The sequence below is a fragment of the Penicillium malachiteum genome, assembly GCF_028827825.1.
Source record: "Penicillium malachiteum strain IBT 17515 chromosome Unknown utg000001l:1.0-8184562.0:1.0-8186909.0, whole genome shotgun sequence".
Taxonomy (NCBI): Eukaryota; Fungi; Ascomycota; class Eurotiomycetes; order Eurotiales; family Aspergillaceae; genus Penicillium; species Penicillium malachiteum.
This window is the reverse complement of record NW_026643094.1, coordinates 233,824-246,260: the sequence shown is the minus strand read 5'-3', so window position 1 is coordinate 246,260 and position 12,437 is coordinate 233,824. Positions and strand designations below refer to the sequence as shown.

Genomic DNA, 12,437 nt, shown 5'->3' with positions numbered 1-12,437 from the left:
CAAATGTTTGTTTATCTCTCTCAAGCTTGCAGTAATATAATTCAAGATTCATAACATTTGAAAGGTGGGCAATGTGATATGTCTTTAGACTGCCACGCATGTCCCCGCTTTTCTCCTCCTTACCGGTTGAGCATTGGCCCGCACACATGCAATCAAAGCCACTCTTGGTTCAAAGATCATCTACTGAGTGTCAGGGAAACAAAGGCAGTACTATACGGACAAGATGGCTCATCTATCTTGGCAACCTTGGAAGCTCAGACTCAGCCTCATTTATTAGGTGCAGCATTCAATTGCAACTTGAAGGTTCTAGTGCTAATACTACTACGTACTAACCCGGCCATCAGATAAATATAGTACATCATACTAGTATCGCTACTACTGCCAGTGGCCACGTCCACGGGTGCAAGTTCAACCTTGGAACCTCCAACTTGAAGAATTCGAGTCTTTTCATTCGAGCATCCATACTACATCTGAGTCGAGTCTGTTGCCATCTTTCTAGTAACAACTAGAAGCTTGATTGGAAGCACTGGCACTGGCAATACAGTGCTACTAGGACCTCACTTGGGACTGGATCAACTAAATACCACTGGGCAAGCGAATCTACTAGGTGGCAGCTTCATCTTGGAACCGCTCCATGGACATTGAACCAAATTTCCAAAATGATCGACTTGAAGTTGACCATGAGCTCATCTTCACGCGGACCGGACTTCTTCGCATCAATATGAAGATCTACGGCAAACGCAACCAGGAGATACCTCTCTACTATGTTGATATCAGTGGCACCTTCAGTGACCACACTGATCTGGCATTATACCCTGCCCCTGATAAAGAAAAGCCTGCCTTGGGGAACTGCAATTTCAACAAATTTCTGAAATCTCAGATCCAAATCCTCCCTCGTGGCCGCTCAAAATTGAAAATGATCTTATCGCAAGAAAAAGGTCACTATTGGTCTATGCCTTGGACAAGCATCTCTGGCGACCAAGGAAAAGAAGAGCATATGCGCCACTTTCTATGGAAAGAAATAGAATCAGATACACTAGCTTCTCCTGGCTCAGGCAAGTTACAATTGGGCCTATGCGATACTAAATCTTCGGATATTCATGCAGTCTATGTCGGGGCTGCGCCTGGTACACGTAAGGTGGAGTTTTGAAATTGAACGATGATTACGGAGAAGAATGGAGAATCAAGGTGATTTTGACACTGTCTGTCTTGATTGAAAAAGCAAGACAGAAGAGAGATCGAGAAGGGAATTCATTTACAATAGGCATGCTAGCCTACTAAGTGGATGAGGGCTCTTCCAATGTTACTATTGACTCCGTTCAAGCCAACTTGGACACACAAAGTCTATACAAGCACCTTTATTTTGTGTAAAGCTATGGAGATGCGAAGCAGATACTAGTACAATCAATTTAGACAAATGATCAATATCTGAATACCAATTTTTTTTTTTTATAATTTTTATTTTTTTTTATTTTAATTTCAACTTCTATTACCCCAAGCCATACATAGATCCATATTATCCGGGGGACTCGATAAATCAATCGGCACCCGGGCAATGTTCACGCCGCTTTAGAAATACACCAACTGTTCTTATGAACTTACTCCGTAGAGTCCAATCATTTCACATGAGGCCAGATAACATTCTTTGGAAATGAAAATCCGCTATGACCCATTACAGGCATTATACTGCATTCTTAATGGACACATGTTCAAATGTTCCCTTGAAACATGCAATTTCAGGATCCACTCCAAAAAGAACCCAGGTTTCCAAATGTAATATTATGGCTCCTTGGAGAGGGAGAAAAAGCACCTAGATATCCAGGAAAATTCCTAGATGTGTCCAAATATCCAAATGTTATCTTATATGCAATGTGTACTTTACCTGCATGATGATGCAGTAGCGGGGAAAGTTCGAGGGGTAGCAACGGGGAGAATAGTACTTAATACATAGTAAATAGTAGTAAGACCACGCGATAACGGAAGTACCCGATACCACAACAAACAATGCTTCTCCCTTTGTGGAGTTGTAAACAAATGTAAACAAATATCCAACAAAGTCCTTTTCATACTTCCCACTTTTCAATCTCAAAAAAACTACTGAGACTACTGAATCCTACTCACATTTAATTCACTAGAACATTTTATGGCCAGAATTTAACCTTGCTCAGTGAAATCCTTCAAGGGCTCTGTCCCTAGAGTAGGGATGATGTATCAAGTACCCAGCGTGACTGTGAGCGCCCTTGAACATTCTGGACCTTGATCCAGTCGGGAAACATCTGCATTAAAGCGACCGTCATTGCTGACTTTTTTTGAACGCCGCAGGTTCAGCGACCCGACAGTCCGGACGATATGGATATCGATACCAATCCCGCCCAGCAACGCTCTTCGAGGAAGCATCTGCGCACCAGCGACGATGATGGTGACTTGGAATGGAGTTCTGATGTATCTGGTCAGTTTGATGATGCCGATGAACCAGACATGGACGACTACAAATCCCCGGCAAAGTCGGTAAAGCGACGTCGGTCCAATGACTGGCCGCTGCCGGAAGAAGCTGCAGATTATGGCAACAATGGCGGTCGGAATGTTCGCAATACAAATGGCTCATTGGGTCCCAACTACAAAGCGTCTCCTCGTACATCTCCCCGCGGCTCAGCTTCATCTCTGCGAAACAGACACAAAGTATCATCCGACAGCCCGCGACATCGCCTCGGTCGCCGGTCGCGATTCGTTGAAGCAACCATGTGTGATAGTGTCAGTGAAAAGCCACCTAGCGTTTTGTTCCGAGACCAAAAGAACCACACCAGCGCGGGACATCGTGGATCTGGGATTTTTCGATTTGGAAAAGCGATTGCATCTGCTTTCAATCCATTTGGTGGTTGGGGCAAGCCCTCGCATGAAATCACAAAATCGCCCCAGAAAGATGCGCTCACACAGGCCGAGGAGGCATATGCGGAGCTCAAGCGCGCAGGATACAAGGGTACCAACAAGGGTTCTTACATGCAAAGCCAGCAGCGCATTGACCCTGCCCTCGCCGATCAAACCTGGAACGCAATCCAAGAAAAGATGGGCTATGGTAGCCCCGTGGCCAACACATCTCACCAGAATGTCACTTATCAAACCGAGCCAACATCACCCTTGCAATCGCCGTTAGCCCTCTTTCGCTCTACATCTAAGTCATCTAAGCGCTCGTCTTTCCATGAATTACGCAAGGCCAAGTCATTTGGAATTCCATTCATGAAATACAGCGACCTCCCCCACTGAGTCATCTGCATGCCTGGACCATCCATCTGATGATTCTGAGAATATCGGAGTTCGCAGACAAAAGTCTCGCAAGGAACTCTCACGCGAAACCAAGTTGATCAAGAAAGTCAGCAACCTTGAAGACAAACTGGCACGCGCGCGCCGAGAACTTCACCAGCTCAGTGGTAATGAAGAGCGACTGCCAGCTCCGGTCCAAGAGACTACTCGGCCCATGAGTGTTGAAATGGATCCTGGAAGTTACCCTCGCAAGTTTGTCCCTGGTGCACTCCCAACATTGCCGTCTGAGCGATTGCTCGATCAACACGCCGCGATTTCGGGATCCCCTGAGCCCTATGGCGCTCAGATTACCGCATTGCCATCTATGGATCAAAGAAGTATTTCATCTCAGTCATCTCATTCTATGACCAAGTCACCCAAACTGCTCACTAAAGAGCCACGACCATCTTCAATGGGTAAGGAAAGCTCTTCCCGCAAAAGGAAGTCAACAGTTCCTGAACCTATCGCTAGTCGGAAACCTATTCAGCCCATCTCGACGAACCACATCGCCGATAATCGCACATCCACATCCGAACACGAGCATTTAATCGACGCCGGTCTACTCAGCCCGGCACCACGCCAGTCAAAGTGGCAGAAATTCGAAGCCGACGAAAGTCCAGGGTCCGTAGAGCGCAAGCGCAAGGATCCTGGTACTTCATTGGCAATTCTAGACGGAGGTTCAATGCACAAAAGGTCTATCAATGTACCCCGAAGATCTTCAAGCGTTCATCGCTCACCAAACTCAAAGAACATAATACCCACACCTTCGAAACGATCGACTCGCTCTACTTCACCAAACCATCCTCTTCTCCTCAAATCCAATCCTACTTTTGATTTTTCTTCTCCACCCCCGCCATCTAGTGCCGCCCATCGATCGTTTTACATGCAATCTCACCGACAACTCGACCCTGACCAACGTATTCGCAGTTCGCCCATCAAGCCACGTCGTCCTTCTCACAGACGCCGACACAGTTACCATACGGATGCAGATATTCCACCCGTGCCCCCTCTTCCAAAAGAGCTCCTCGGGGATGCGGCGAAGGTAACGAAACCATTAGTCAAGAAACACAACCCGGCGAGAGACTCTGCCCCCGCAGTTCTCTCCAAGCAGACTCTAGATTTTCTTAGTCAGACACCTACCACGGGTGAAGCGTTTTCTTGGCCTGATGATATCTTTTAAGTGAGGACCCGGAATCATGTTAAGCGTTCAAGCATGTATGAGGAATTGACGAAGGTTTTTGAATGATTGTTTGTCACCAGTTGGTGATGTGATGAGATGATGACTTAAAGAAATACCCTGGAGTTGGTATTTTTCATGTTTATTTTTACTGTTGCACTACTCCAATGTTTTGATAACGACGATGATGATGTATGTCGGTGGATTCAATTGAAATTTTGTGTCGTTCTACCTTCCATTCTGATCAGACTACTAGCTCAATGTTGAATCTAGTCTCGATGCAGTCCTATATCCTTGGGCAAGAATAGCCAACTGATACCAGCAGCACTCAGCAAACCAACTAACATTGGCTGCAATACTTTGACATCGACCTGTGCAGCGATGATACCTGTGATGGCTGGGAAGATCGATCCACCAATTTGACCCAAGACAAAGACAAAGGCAATAGCCGAAGAGACGATTTCTGGAGAGAAGATTTTTGATCCGACGGAAATTCCCTATATGATCAAGAAATAAGTATAAAGAAAATACAGGTAGGAACATAACTTGGATCGATTGACTAACCGTAGCAAAGAATGGACCAGAAAAGAAACCCAACAAGCTGACAGCTACAGCTTCAGTGATAATGTTTGGCACACTAGGATATTTCAAAGTTAGTAAGATTTCCCATGGAGAATCTTAGAGAAGACTGAACATACAGCCAAAAGACCAACTGTAGTCCAACACATAGGACTGCGTAGATGAATATCATCCTACGCTCACCGAGACGATGCGTCGGTTCTGCAAGAAGAAGCCTTCCGAGAAAACCACCTCCATAGAAACCAGCTGGCACGTATCCCATATCCTTGACATTTCCATTTCGAACCTTGATGAGATATTCGGTCATCCATCCTAGTCTAGTTAGCATCTCCATCAAGAGAACTTCTTCAATATGGCATACTCACCACCAGCGGTAATTGATGCCCCAAGGAAAAAGAAGAAGAATAAACTAAGTAACCAAACACCCGGCATGCTCAAGGTAGCCTTGATTTCCCTCAGTGCGGTTTTCCCTGTTGATGTAGACGTCGATCCGGGTGCTGATTCTCTCTCTTTTTTCTTCAAACAAAGAGCCATCCGATCATGAAACGAAAGACCGACAAAGGCAAGGTTAATAACACCAAGTCCCAATGGGAAGATATAGAAGAGATTCCACTGAGAGTCCGTATTCGCAGAAGCGACCGCTGTAGCGACAAAGGGTCCAACAAGACATCCAGCCATATACATCGCATGAATGAATCCTAACCAACGGTGTGCGCCTTTTTGAGATGAGACGAATGTATTGGCGTGTGTATCATTAAATGCTTGACCCAGACTAGCGAGAAGGAAGGTCGCAGCGTAGAGTGGAAATTGTGGGAGCCAACAACGTAGAACATGGGCTAGAATCTGGAATGTAGCTCCGAGTGCGAGCATAGCACCTAGATCTAGATGTCGACATATGAGACTGTTGGATAAAGCTGCGAAGAGCCATCCGCAAAATGTCACGCCGTACCTATAATTGTAATGAGTCTCTCAGGGACAAATTGGCTATTAGTTGAATTGTTGACATACAATACTGCGACCATGCTTGTTCCGATACCATAGGAACGGATCACATAGGGAATTAGTGATCCTAAACTTCCATCATTGACACCGGCTACAAAGAATGAGACACCAGCACTGAGAATTTTCGGTAAGATCCATTTCGCTTGCTGAGATGGTTCGGGTTCCTGGAGGATGCCAGGCTCTGGTTCCACTTCATTTAAGGAGCCCCGGGCTTGGAGAACAAGAGTCTCCGTTTGAGTTTGAGTACTCATTCTAGGAATAAAATGTTGGATGGAGTATAAAGCATGAGGTTGAAGTAAAAAAATGGGCTATTCTTGGGGTAGATTTAGGAGGTAATGGCCGTTCGAAATTCCAGCATGCACTGGGTTTCTGGTAAGCTGTAGAAGACTGGATTTATTCCCCGCAGGAAAGTGATAGCATTTTAAAACGTGGAGAAAGTGACCATTTGGTGCTCGGTCCCTCTGACAGCCAATAAGTGTTGAACTTGGGAAGGTTCTTGTGGAGACTGCTGGATGACCTGCTCGATATGGTTAACATCGCCACTGGGATCCACAGCTATCGGTTAGGTACTGAGCAGCCATGTACCATCGCTACATACACTTCAGAGAGATGATAAAAAGAGACTCCAGCTTTCAAGTTCACTAGAAGTTCAGATTGGGAGACATGCAGATTAACTTATGCACAGAGAACCCCCCTGACCTTCAAAATCTCCTCTCTTCACACGAGCTTCAAGCTTAAGGAGACGACTCCGTAGCTCTCCTGTGCTCTTCAAGTCCCATCTTCAAAAAATCATAATCAGCATCACGAATGCGTCTCAAAACTCCAATAGTCTCAGGATGTCCATCTGCCGCGCTAGTCTTTGCATAAAACGCCAAACAGTCCTCATACATTTCTGGCTCGCCAACTCTAGCCTCAATCGCGTCCTCTTCTATCATATCGAGCACAGTCTTGTCCGTGCCTTTGATGATCCCATTCAACTGCACCTGTCCCCAAATATGGTATCTCGCCCATATAGCATCACCATATCTTTTCTCACGTATGGCACTGACGTACATACTGGCCCAGGGCTCGACAAGTCCCATGTCAGCTGCATTATCGAGGACGTCGTTGATTGTCAGATCTAAGAAAAATTGCTCCACCATTGTGGTTTCTAGATCCTTGATCGCCATACTTTTGTTTGCACTGATGAACTAAATAGGTTATTAGCTTGATATGAAACTCAACAAAATAAATATTAGAACATACCGGTCGCTTTCAAGGTGGTTCTTTTGGTTATTTGCTAGGGCTGGCGATGGAGAAGAAGAAATGGAAAGAGGAGAGGAAAGCTAAACTACTAGTAAGTACAGGAATAGCACTAAAGAGACTAACATAGGCAACTAACATAGGCAGCAGCCGGTATTTTTACTAGATAAACTGTGGGGTCCACATCATGATAGAACTATTATTCTTTCATCCAAGTTGCTTGTCTACAATGAATGATTGATTACGCTCTTATGTATAAAGAATATGATGGATCAGTTTCTTGAGCAACATTTCATTCAAATGTTACATCTTCAGGGAGATGGTAAAATAGAAATTCAACCTCATGATAAATTCAGCTCCATGAGACACGCAGACTAACTAATCTGCTCCTCAAGCCAATCCTCCACCTGTTCAAGAGGTACCTCGCCAATGAGTGTAATGAGTTCAGCAATTTCAGGATGTCCATCTGCCTCGCTAGTATCTTCATAAAACTCCAAACACTCCGCATACATGTCTGGATCGTCAACTCTCTTCTGCGCCGCATCCATTTCAATCCTATCATGCACAGTCATCTCAGTGCCCTCGATGTACCCATCTTCACCTTCCTGTACGTCTCCCAGAATATGGTATCTCGCCCATATAGCATCACCATATCTCTTCTCGCGTATGGCACTGACGTACATGCTGGCCCAGGGCTCGACAAGTCCCATGTCAGCTGCATTATCGAGGACGTCGTTGATTGTCAGATCTAAGAAAAGCTCCTCCGGCATTTCTATTTCAGGATCATCGGTATCAAAGTTCATCTTTCTGGTAGTTGCTGATGAAGCTGAGGGATTATTAGCTTGACATATAGCTCCACAGATAAATAAAATATCAGCACATACCGATCGTGGCTATGTAATTCTCTTTTCTTCTCTTTCTTTGATCAAGAGAGGTGGAGATGATGAAGGGGAGAGAAGAGGAGAAGAAAAAGAAGAAGAAGAAGAAGATAGCTGAATTAAATAGAAGAATATTTGATGGAACTAAAACTAGCGTAGCAGGCAGCAAACGGCTTTTTACTAGATTTGAAGCTGGTGATTATTTATTGACTTGATGGAACTACTTATTACATGTGTATTTATTCAAATGTTTGGCCTGTCTACGATGAATGATTTATTGCCACTACTGTGCCCTACACCTAGCGCATAGCTGAGGGGTCCTCGAGGACCTCACTTGTCCCCTATTTATCTCTCAGTTATAGCTTAGATATCTCTTTTTTTATTTAGATATCTTTTGATATTTGATGCTTAAAACAAACCAGACTCGAACAACTTGAAATATATACGCTGCGCTGCGCCTTGAGATTTTACCATCTTTACTTTTATATTTAAATAATTAATAATAGTAAAATAATTACATTTCTACGAGGAGGATCATAAGAAATAATTTCCTGAACAACAATTTCAATTTGAAACTACGATAATGCTAGCAAGAGTATGAATAAAAGAATTTGAATTGATCAACGAGAAAATTCAAAACTGCCATCACAATTATCAATTTCGTTCTTTCTTTCTTTTTCTTTTTTCGACTTTGCGAATGTGGTTTTCTTCAGTCTTCTTTTATTTTCAGACTCCGTGTTCGCAACTAAGAAATGAACAGTCTCATTGCAAAGACATCCAAACATCAGTACCGTAGTCATTAAACAACTCACTCTTCATCTCTCCAAGTTCATTCTTCACCCACGAATCAGCCTTTTCAAAGACAAGTTCCCAAACATCCTTGGAATCATTTTGGTCACGGGTCAACCAGCCCATAGCAAGAAGAGTAGCGATCATATCATTCTCCCGATCGCTCAGCAAGTAAACCTTACCATCATTCTGAAACATGTTGGAAATCTTGGTATGCATAGCCTCCATATCAGAGCCAAGGATATTGAAAAGCTCTTGTTCCCAAGTCCAATTTCCTTCAAAGGTTTGAAGCTCGACCAAGGAATGAACCTTTGATTTCGGAACTTCAGGTGCAACTTTCATAGAAGAAAAACATGCCATAGCCATAGGAGCACTCATAGGAGTACCAATGTACCTGGTATACCTTGCTGTTGAGGCATTCACAGATCCAAATAAGGCACCCGAAGAGGGGGAAGGTGGGGGTGGAGCTGCTGGTAATCGCGGTTGAGGAGGAGGAGCTAATCTTGATGCTGGTGGCGGTGGCGGTGATAGAGCTGATCCTGATGCACATGGTGGCGGTGGTGGAGCCGATGCTGATTGTGTGCATGACATTGAAGCATATTGGGCATGCTCAGATGAATTGCCAGAATCATTCAACTTCTGGTTTCGCGCTCTTATTGCAGACTCTAGTGCAGGGGCCAAACGGGGTTTATAATTCGTCGACAATCCGAATAACCCGCCTGAGGACGCAGCTCCGAAAGACGGCGACGGTGGTTGTGCTCCTCTTCTGGCCGCTGGTGGTGGTGGTGGAGGACCATCCGCTGATCGAAATAGAGACACCGGAGCAGCAGTTACACCACGCTTCGCGGGGGAATGTAGGTAGAACTACCAAAAAGTGCTCCACCACCACGACCACCGCGACCACCTCTAAAGCCATGGGAATGATGATGTGAAGCTGGCACGATGGTTAGTAAGTGACAATTGGTATTTGCTGGAGGAGACTTACATGGTTGCATTAAAGCGTCGATATGCTCAGACCCCATTTGATGAGAAATAAATTGACCTGGACTAGAGACATATTCCTCCTTTACCTGGGATGGTACTTCAGTACCATTTTCCAGCGCAACAAAAGAGCAGTATTTGCCAGTGACTTGGTACTTGATTCCCAAGCTCTGACATTCACGTGCTGCGATTCGCTCTTTTGTGTCATAGTGAAGCTGATCAAATGGATTGCCGTTTTCATCCTTGGACTCACCCAACCACCCATGTAGTTCTTCGAGTTCAATCACTGCTTTGCGTGAGGCAAGTTGGTGAATGGTTTCTCCCTGGCCCAAGTCGGTAATGGGAATACGCAAGCACAGAGGACCTTGTTTGGATGTAGCGCTGAACGTGAGTGATCGTGGAATCTTGTCAGATGACTCAGGGTCCAACAGTAGATATACTGTGGATCTGATGAAGGGATAAAGAGGGGGAATGTTGTGGGGTGCTTGAATAACCTTGGGTGGAGAGATATTGGGAAGTGCTGCATCTTTCTGAGCTGCGTGGCTTCCTTCAATAGTCTCCTCGTCGATATGACCTTCCGTAAAGAGTGAGATTGGCTCAGCGGAGGCTGAAGGTGTCATGGCTGTTGAAGAGCTGCTCTCAATCTCTGTATCGGACATGTCAAGTTTGGGGCTGTCTAAAACTTCAAAGTCTTGCTCGACTGCATGTTCATAGTCGACCTCCACCTTGTAGTCGTAGATGTGGGGAGTGAGAGCTCCCTTGAGCATTCTTACCACGCAGCGATCGAGTTCCTCGTCTTTGAGTACTGACTGCGCAAAGCCTTGGCCTGCTCTGGCGACACCTTCGATCAATGAGTGGGATACTTCGTCTCCAATGCCAAGACCGAAGAGACGAGCAGTATGGGCTGCGGTTGAATTTCGAACAAGCTGAAATAATTGCTGTTGATTATATATCTCTCCATCGGTAAGAAGAAGAACTTCTAGATTTTTATCTGGGAGGCGGCTTTGGAAAGCTGCTTCAACTGCGAGATTGATTTCCGTGCCTCCCATTCCAGCATCAATGGTATCAACAAAAGAAAGGGCCTGCTTCAGACTAGCACGGTCATACACGATACTGTTCGACCATAGAAAGGAATGATTGGATCCAAAGGAGCAAATGTTGAAACAGACTCCAACAGGTAACGACTTAAGGAACACCCTCAGAGCCGCCCGCAGAGTGGGGATTTTGTCATTCATGCTTCCGCTTCTGTCAATCACGAAGATGATCTCTGGCTTGTTGACAGGCAGCTGGAACTTGGGAACCAGCGTAGCCATGATTGCTCTCTGACCTGAGATAGTTGGGTGTGATTCCAGTAAGGCCCGAGGATTATCAAGACCATCAGCCTTGACGACAAGAACAAAGTCTTTCTTCAGCAAGGGCTGGTTGTTCTTGTCCAATCGCAAAGTCGCAGAAGCTTGGGAGGGCTCGAAGGCACGAGAATCAGGTTGCGTGGAGGAGATCCTACCGAGGGAGACTTTGGGGGAATGACTGGGGGACTGAATCTCTCTAATGGCAGCGCCCTTTTCCAAAAGAATGTCAGCGGTGATAGAGATGCCGTCTAGCTGAGCCGAGATATCAGAAGAGAAATCGGGTGAAAATGGAGAGGGAGATCCGTAACGAGGGGCGACTGAATTTGGCAGTGTATAACGAACACCATCTAGTTGGGCATCCTGTTTGAGGTCACCAACATAAGTGATCTCCACGGTCACCTTCTCGTTGGCAGGGACATTGCCAAGGCGAATAGAGAAGACATCTTCAGAGGTATGATCCATGACGGCAGCCGACTCATTTCTCTCAAAAGCTTGTGTGTAGTCAGTGTTAGCTTGCTCCTTAGACTTCACAGTACCATGAAGTAGGCGAGTGCCAACACGGCACTTGAAGCCAACGACACTGACGCCATCGTATAGGGGAAAATTGTAGGAAGCCTCTTCAAGGATGAAGCCGAAAGAATTAACATAAGTTTGCGTCAACGTAGTTCGAGCTGCAGAGGAGAGGATAGTAGCATGGGCTTGGAGAGAGACCTGGGGCAAGTATCTCCGGATATTGTCAACGAACACACAACAGCCACATTGAACTGCCTGCATGATGGTTGGTAACTTGGGAATTGAGAATATTTTGATTGAAACGATAACTAAGATAGAATTTTGATGAAGATAGAAGTAGAATGATGAAGAGAAGAGGTTGAGAAGGTGTTAGTAACAAAGCTTTATACTCTTCAAGATGTCAACGTTACCCGGATAATTCCAGTAGTAATTCCAGGCATATATAGACTATGGATATCGGGGTGGAGTCACCCGACTTTAGCACATAGGCAAACGCATATCCATTCAAAAGAGCTAAAAGGAGTTAAAATATGACTCTGTCATAGCCTCGCTTAGAAAGTTATCAAAAAGCTCGTTATGACTCAGGAGCTATACTACTCAAAAATGTTTATGTTTACGATGACACACAAG

The 12,437-nt window shown here is 45.1% G+C and overlaps 6 protein-coding genes across 6 annotated transcripts; 1 reads left to right on the top strand and 5 right to left on the bottom strand.

The window, feature by feature from the left end:
- Positions 1-2,349: 2,349 nt before the first annotated feature.
- N7483_000091 (putative nuclear RNA binding protein) lies at positions 2,350-4,477 on the top strand (the record flags this gene model as incomplete). The annotated part of the gene is made up of 2 exons (XM_057083529.1): positions 2,350-3,073; positions 3,246-4,477. 2 exons carry the CDS (start codon positions 2,350-2,352, stop codon positions 4,475-4,477), a joined length of 1,956 nt encoding a protein of 651 aa, XP_056949678.1.
- Positions 4,478-4,743: 266 nt separating this feature from the next.
- N7483_000090 (putative MFS transporter) lies at positions 4,744-6,306 on the bottom strand (the record flags this gene model as incomplete). The annotated part of the gene is made up of 5 exons (XM_057083528.1): positions 4,744-4,971; positions 5,039-5,111; positions 5,173-5,365; positions 5,419-6,002; positions 6,062-6,306. 5 exons carry the CDS (start codon positions 6,304-6,306, stop codon positions 4,744-4,746), a joined length of 1,323 nt encoding a protein of 440 aa, XP_056949677.1.
- A 483-nt stretch (positions 6,307-6,789) lies between these two features.
- N7483_000089 (uncharacterized protein) lies at positions 6,790-7,197 on the bottom strand (the record flags this gene model as incomplete). The annotated part of the gene is made up of 1 exon (XM_057083527.1): positions 6,790-7,197. One exon carries the CDS (start codon positions 7,195-7,197, stop codon positions 6,790-6,792), a length of 408 nt encoding a protein of 135 aa, XP_056949676.1.
- A 474-nt stretch (positions 7,198-7,671) lies between these two features.
- Positions 7,672-8,100, bottom strand: N7483_000088 (uncharacterized protein; the record flags this gene model as incomplete). Its single annotated transcript, XM_057083526.1, has 1 exon — positions 7,672-8,100. One exon carries the CDS (start codon positions 8,098-8,100, stop codon positions 7,672-7,674), a length of 429 nt encoding a protein of 142 aa, XP_056949675.1.
- Positions 8,101-8,937: 837 nt separating this feature from the next.
- On the bottom strand, positions 8,938-9,555 carry N7483_000087 (uncharacterized protein; the record flags this gene model as incomplete). Its single annotated transcript, XM_057083525.1, has 1 exon — positions 8,938-9,555. One exon carries the CDS (start codon positions 9,553-9,555, stop codon positions 8,938-8,940), a length of 618 nt encoding a protein of 205 aa, XP_056949674.1.
- A 239-nt stretch (positions 9,556-9,794) lies between these two features.
- Positions 9,795-12,068, bottom strand: N7483_000086 (VIT and vWA domain-containing protein; the record flags this gene model as incomplete). The annotated part of the gene is made up of 1 exon (XM_057083524.1): positions 9,795-12,068. One exon carries the CDS (start codon positions 12,066-12,068, stop codon positions 9,795-9,797), a length of 2,274 nt encoding a protein of 757 aa, XP_056949673.1.
- Positions 12,069-12,437: the final 369 nt, after the last annotated feature.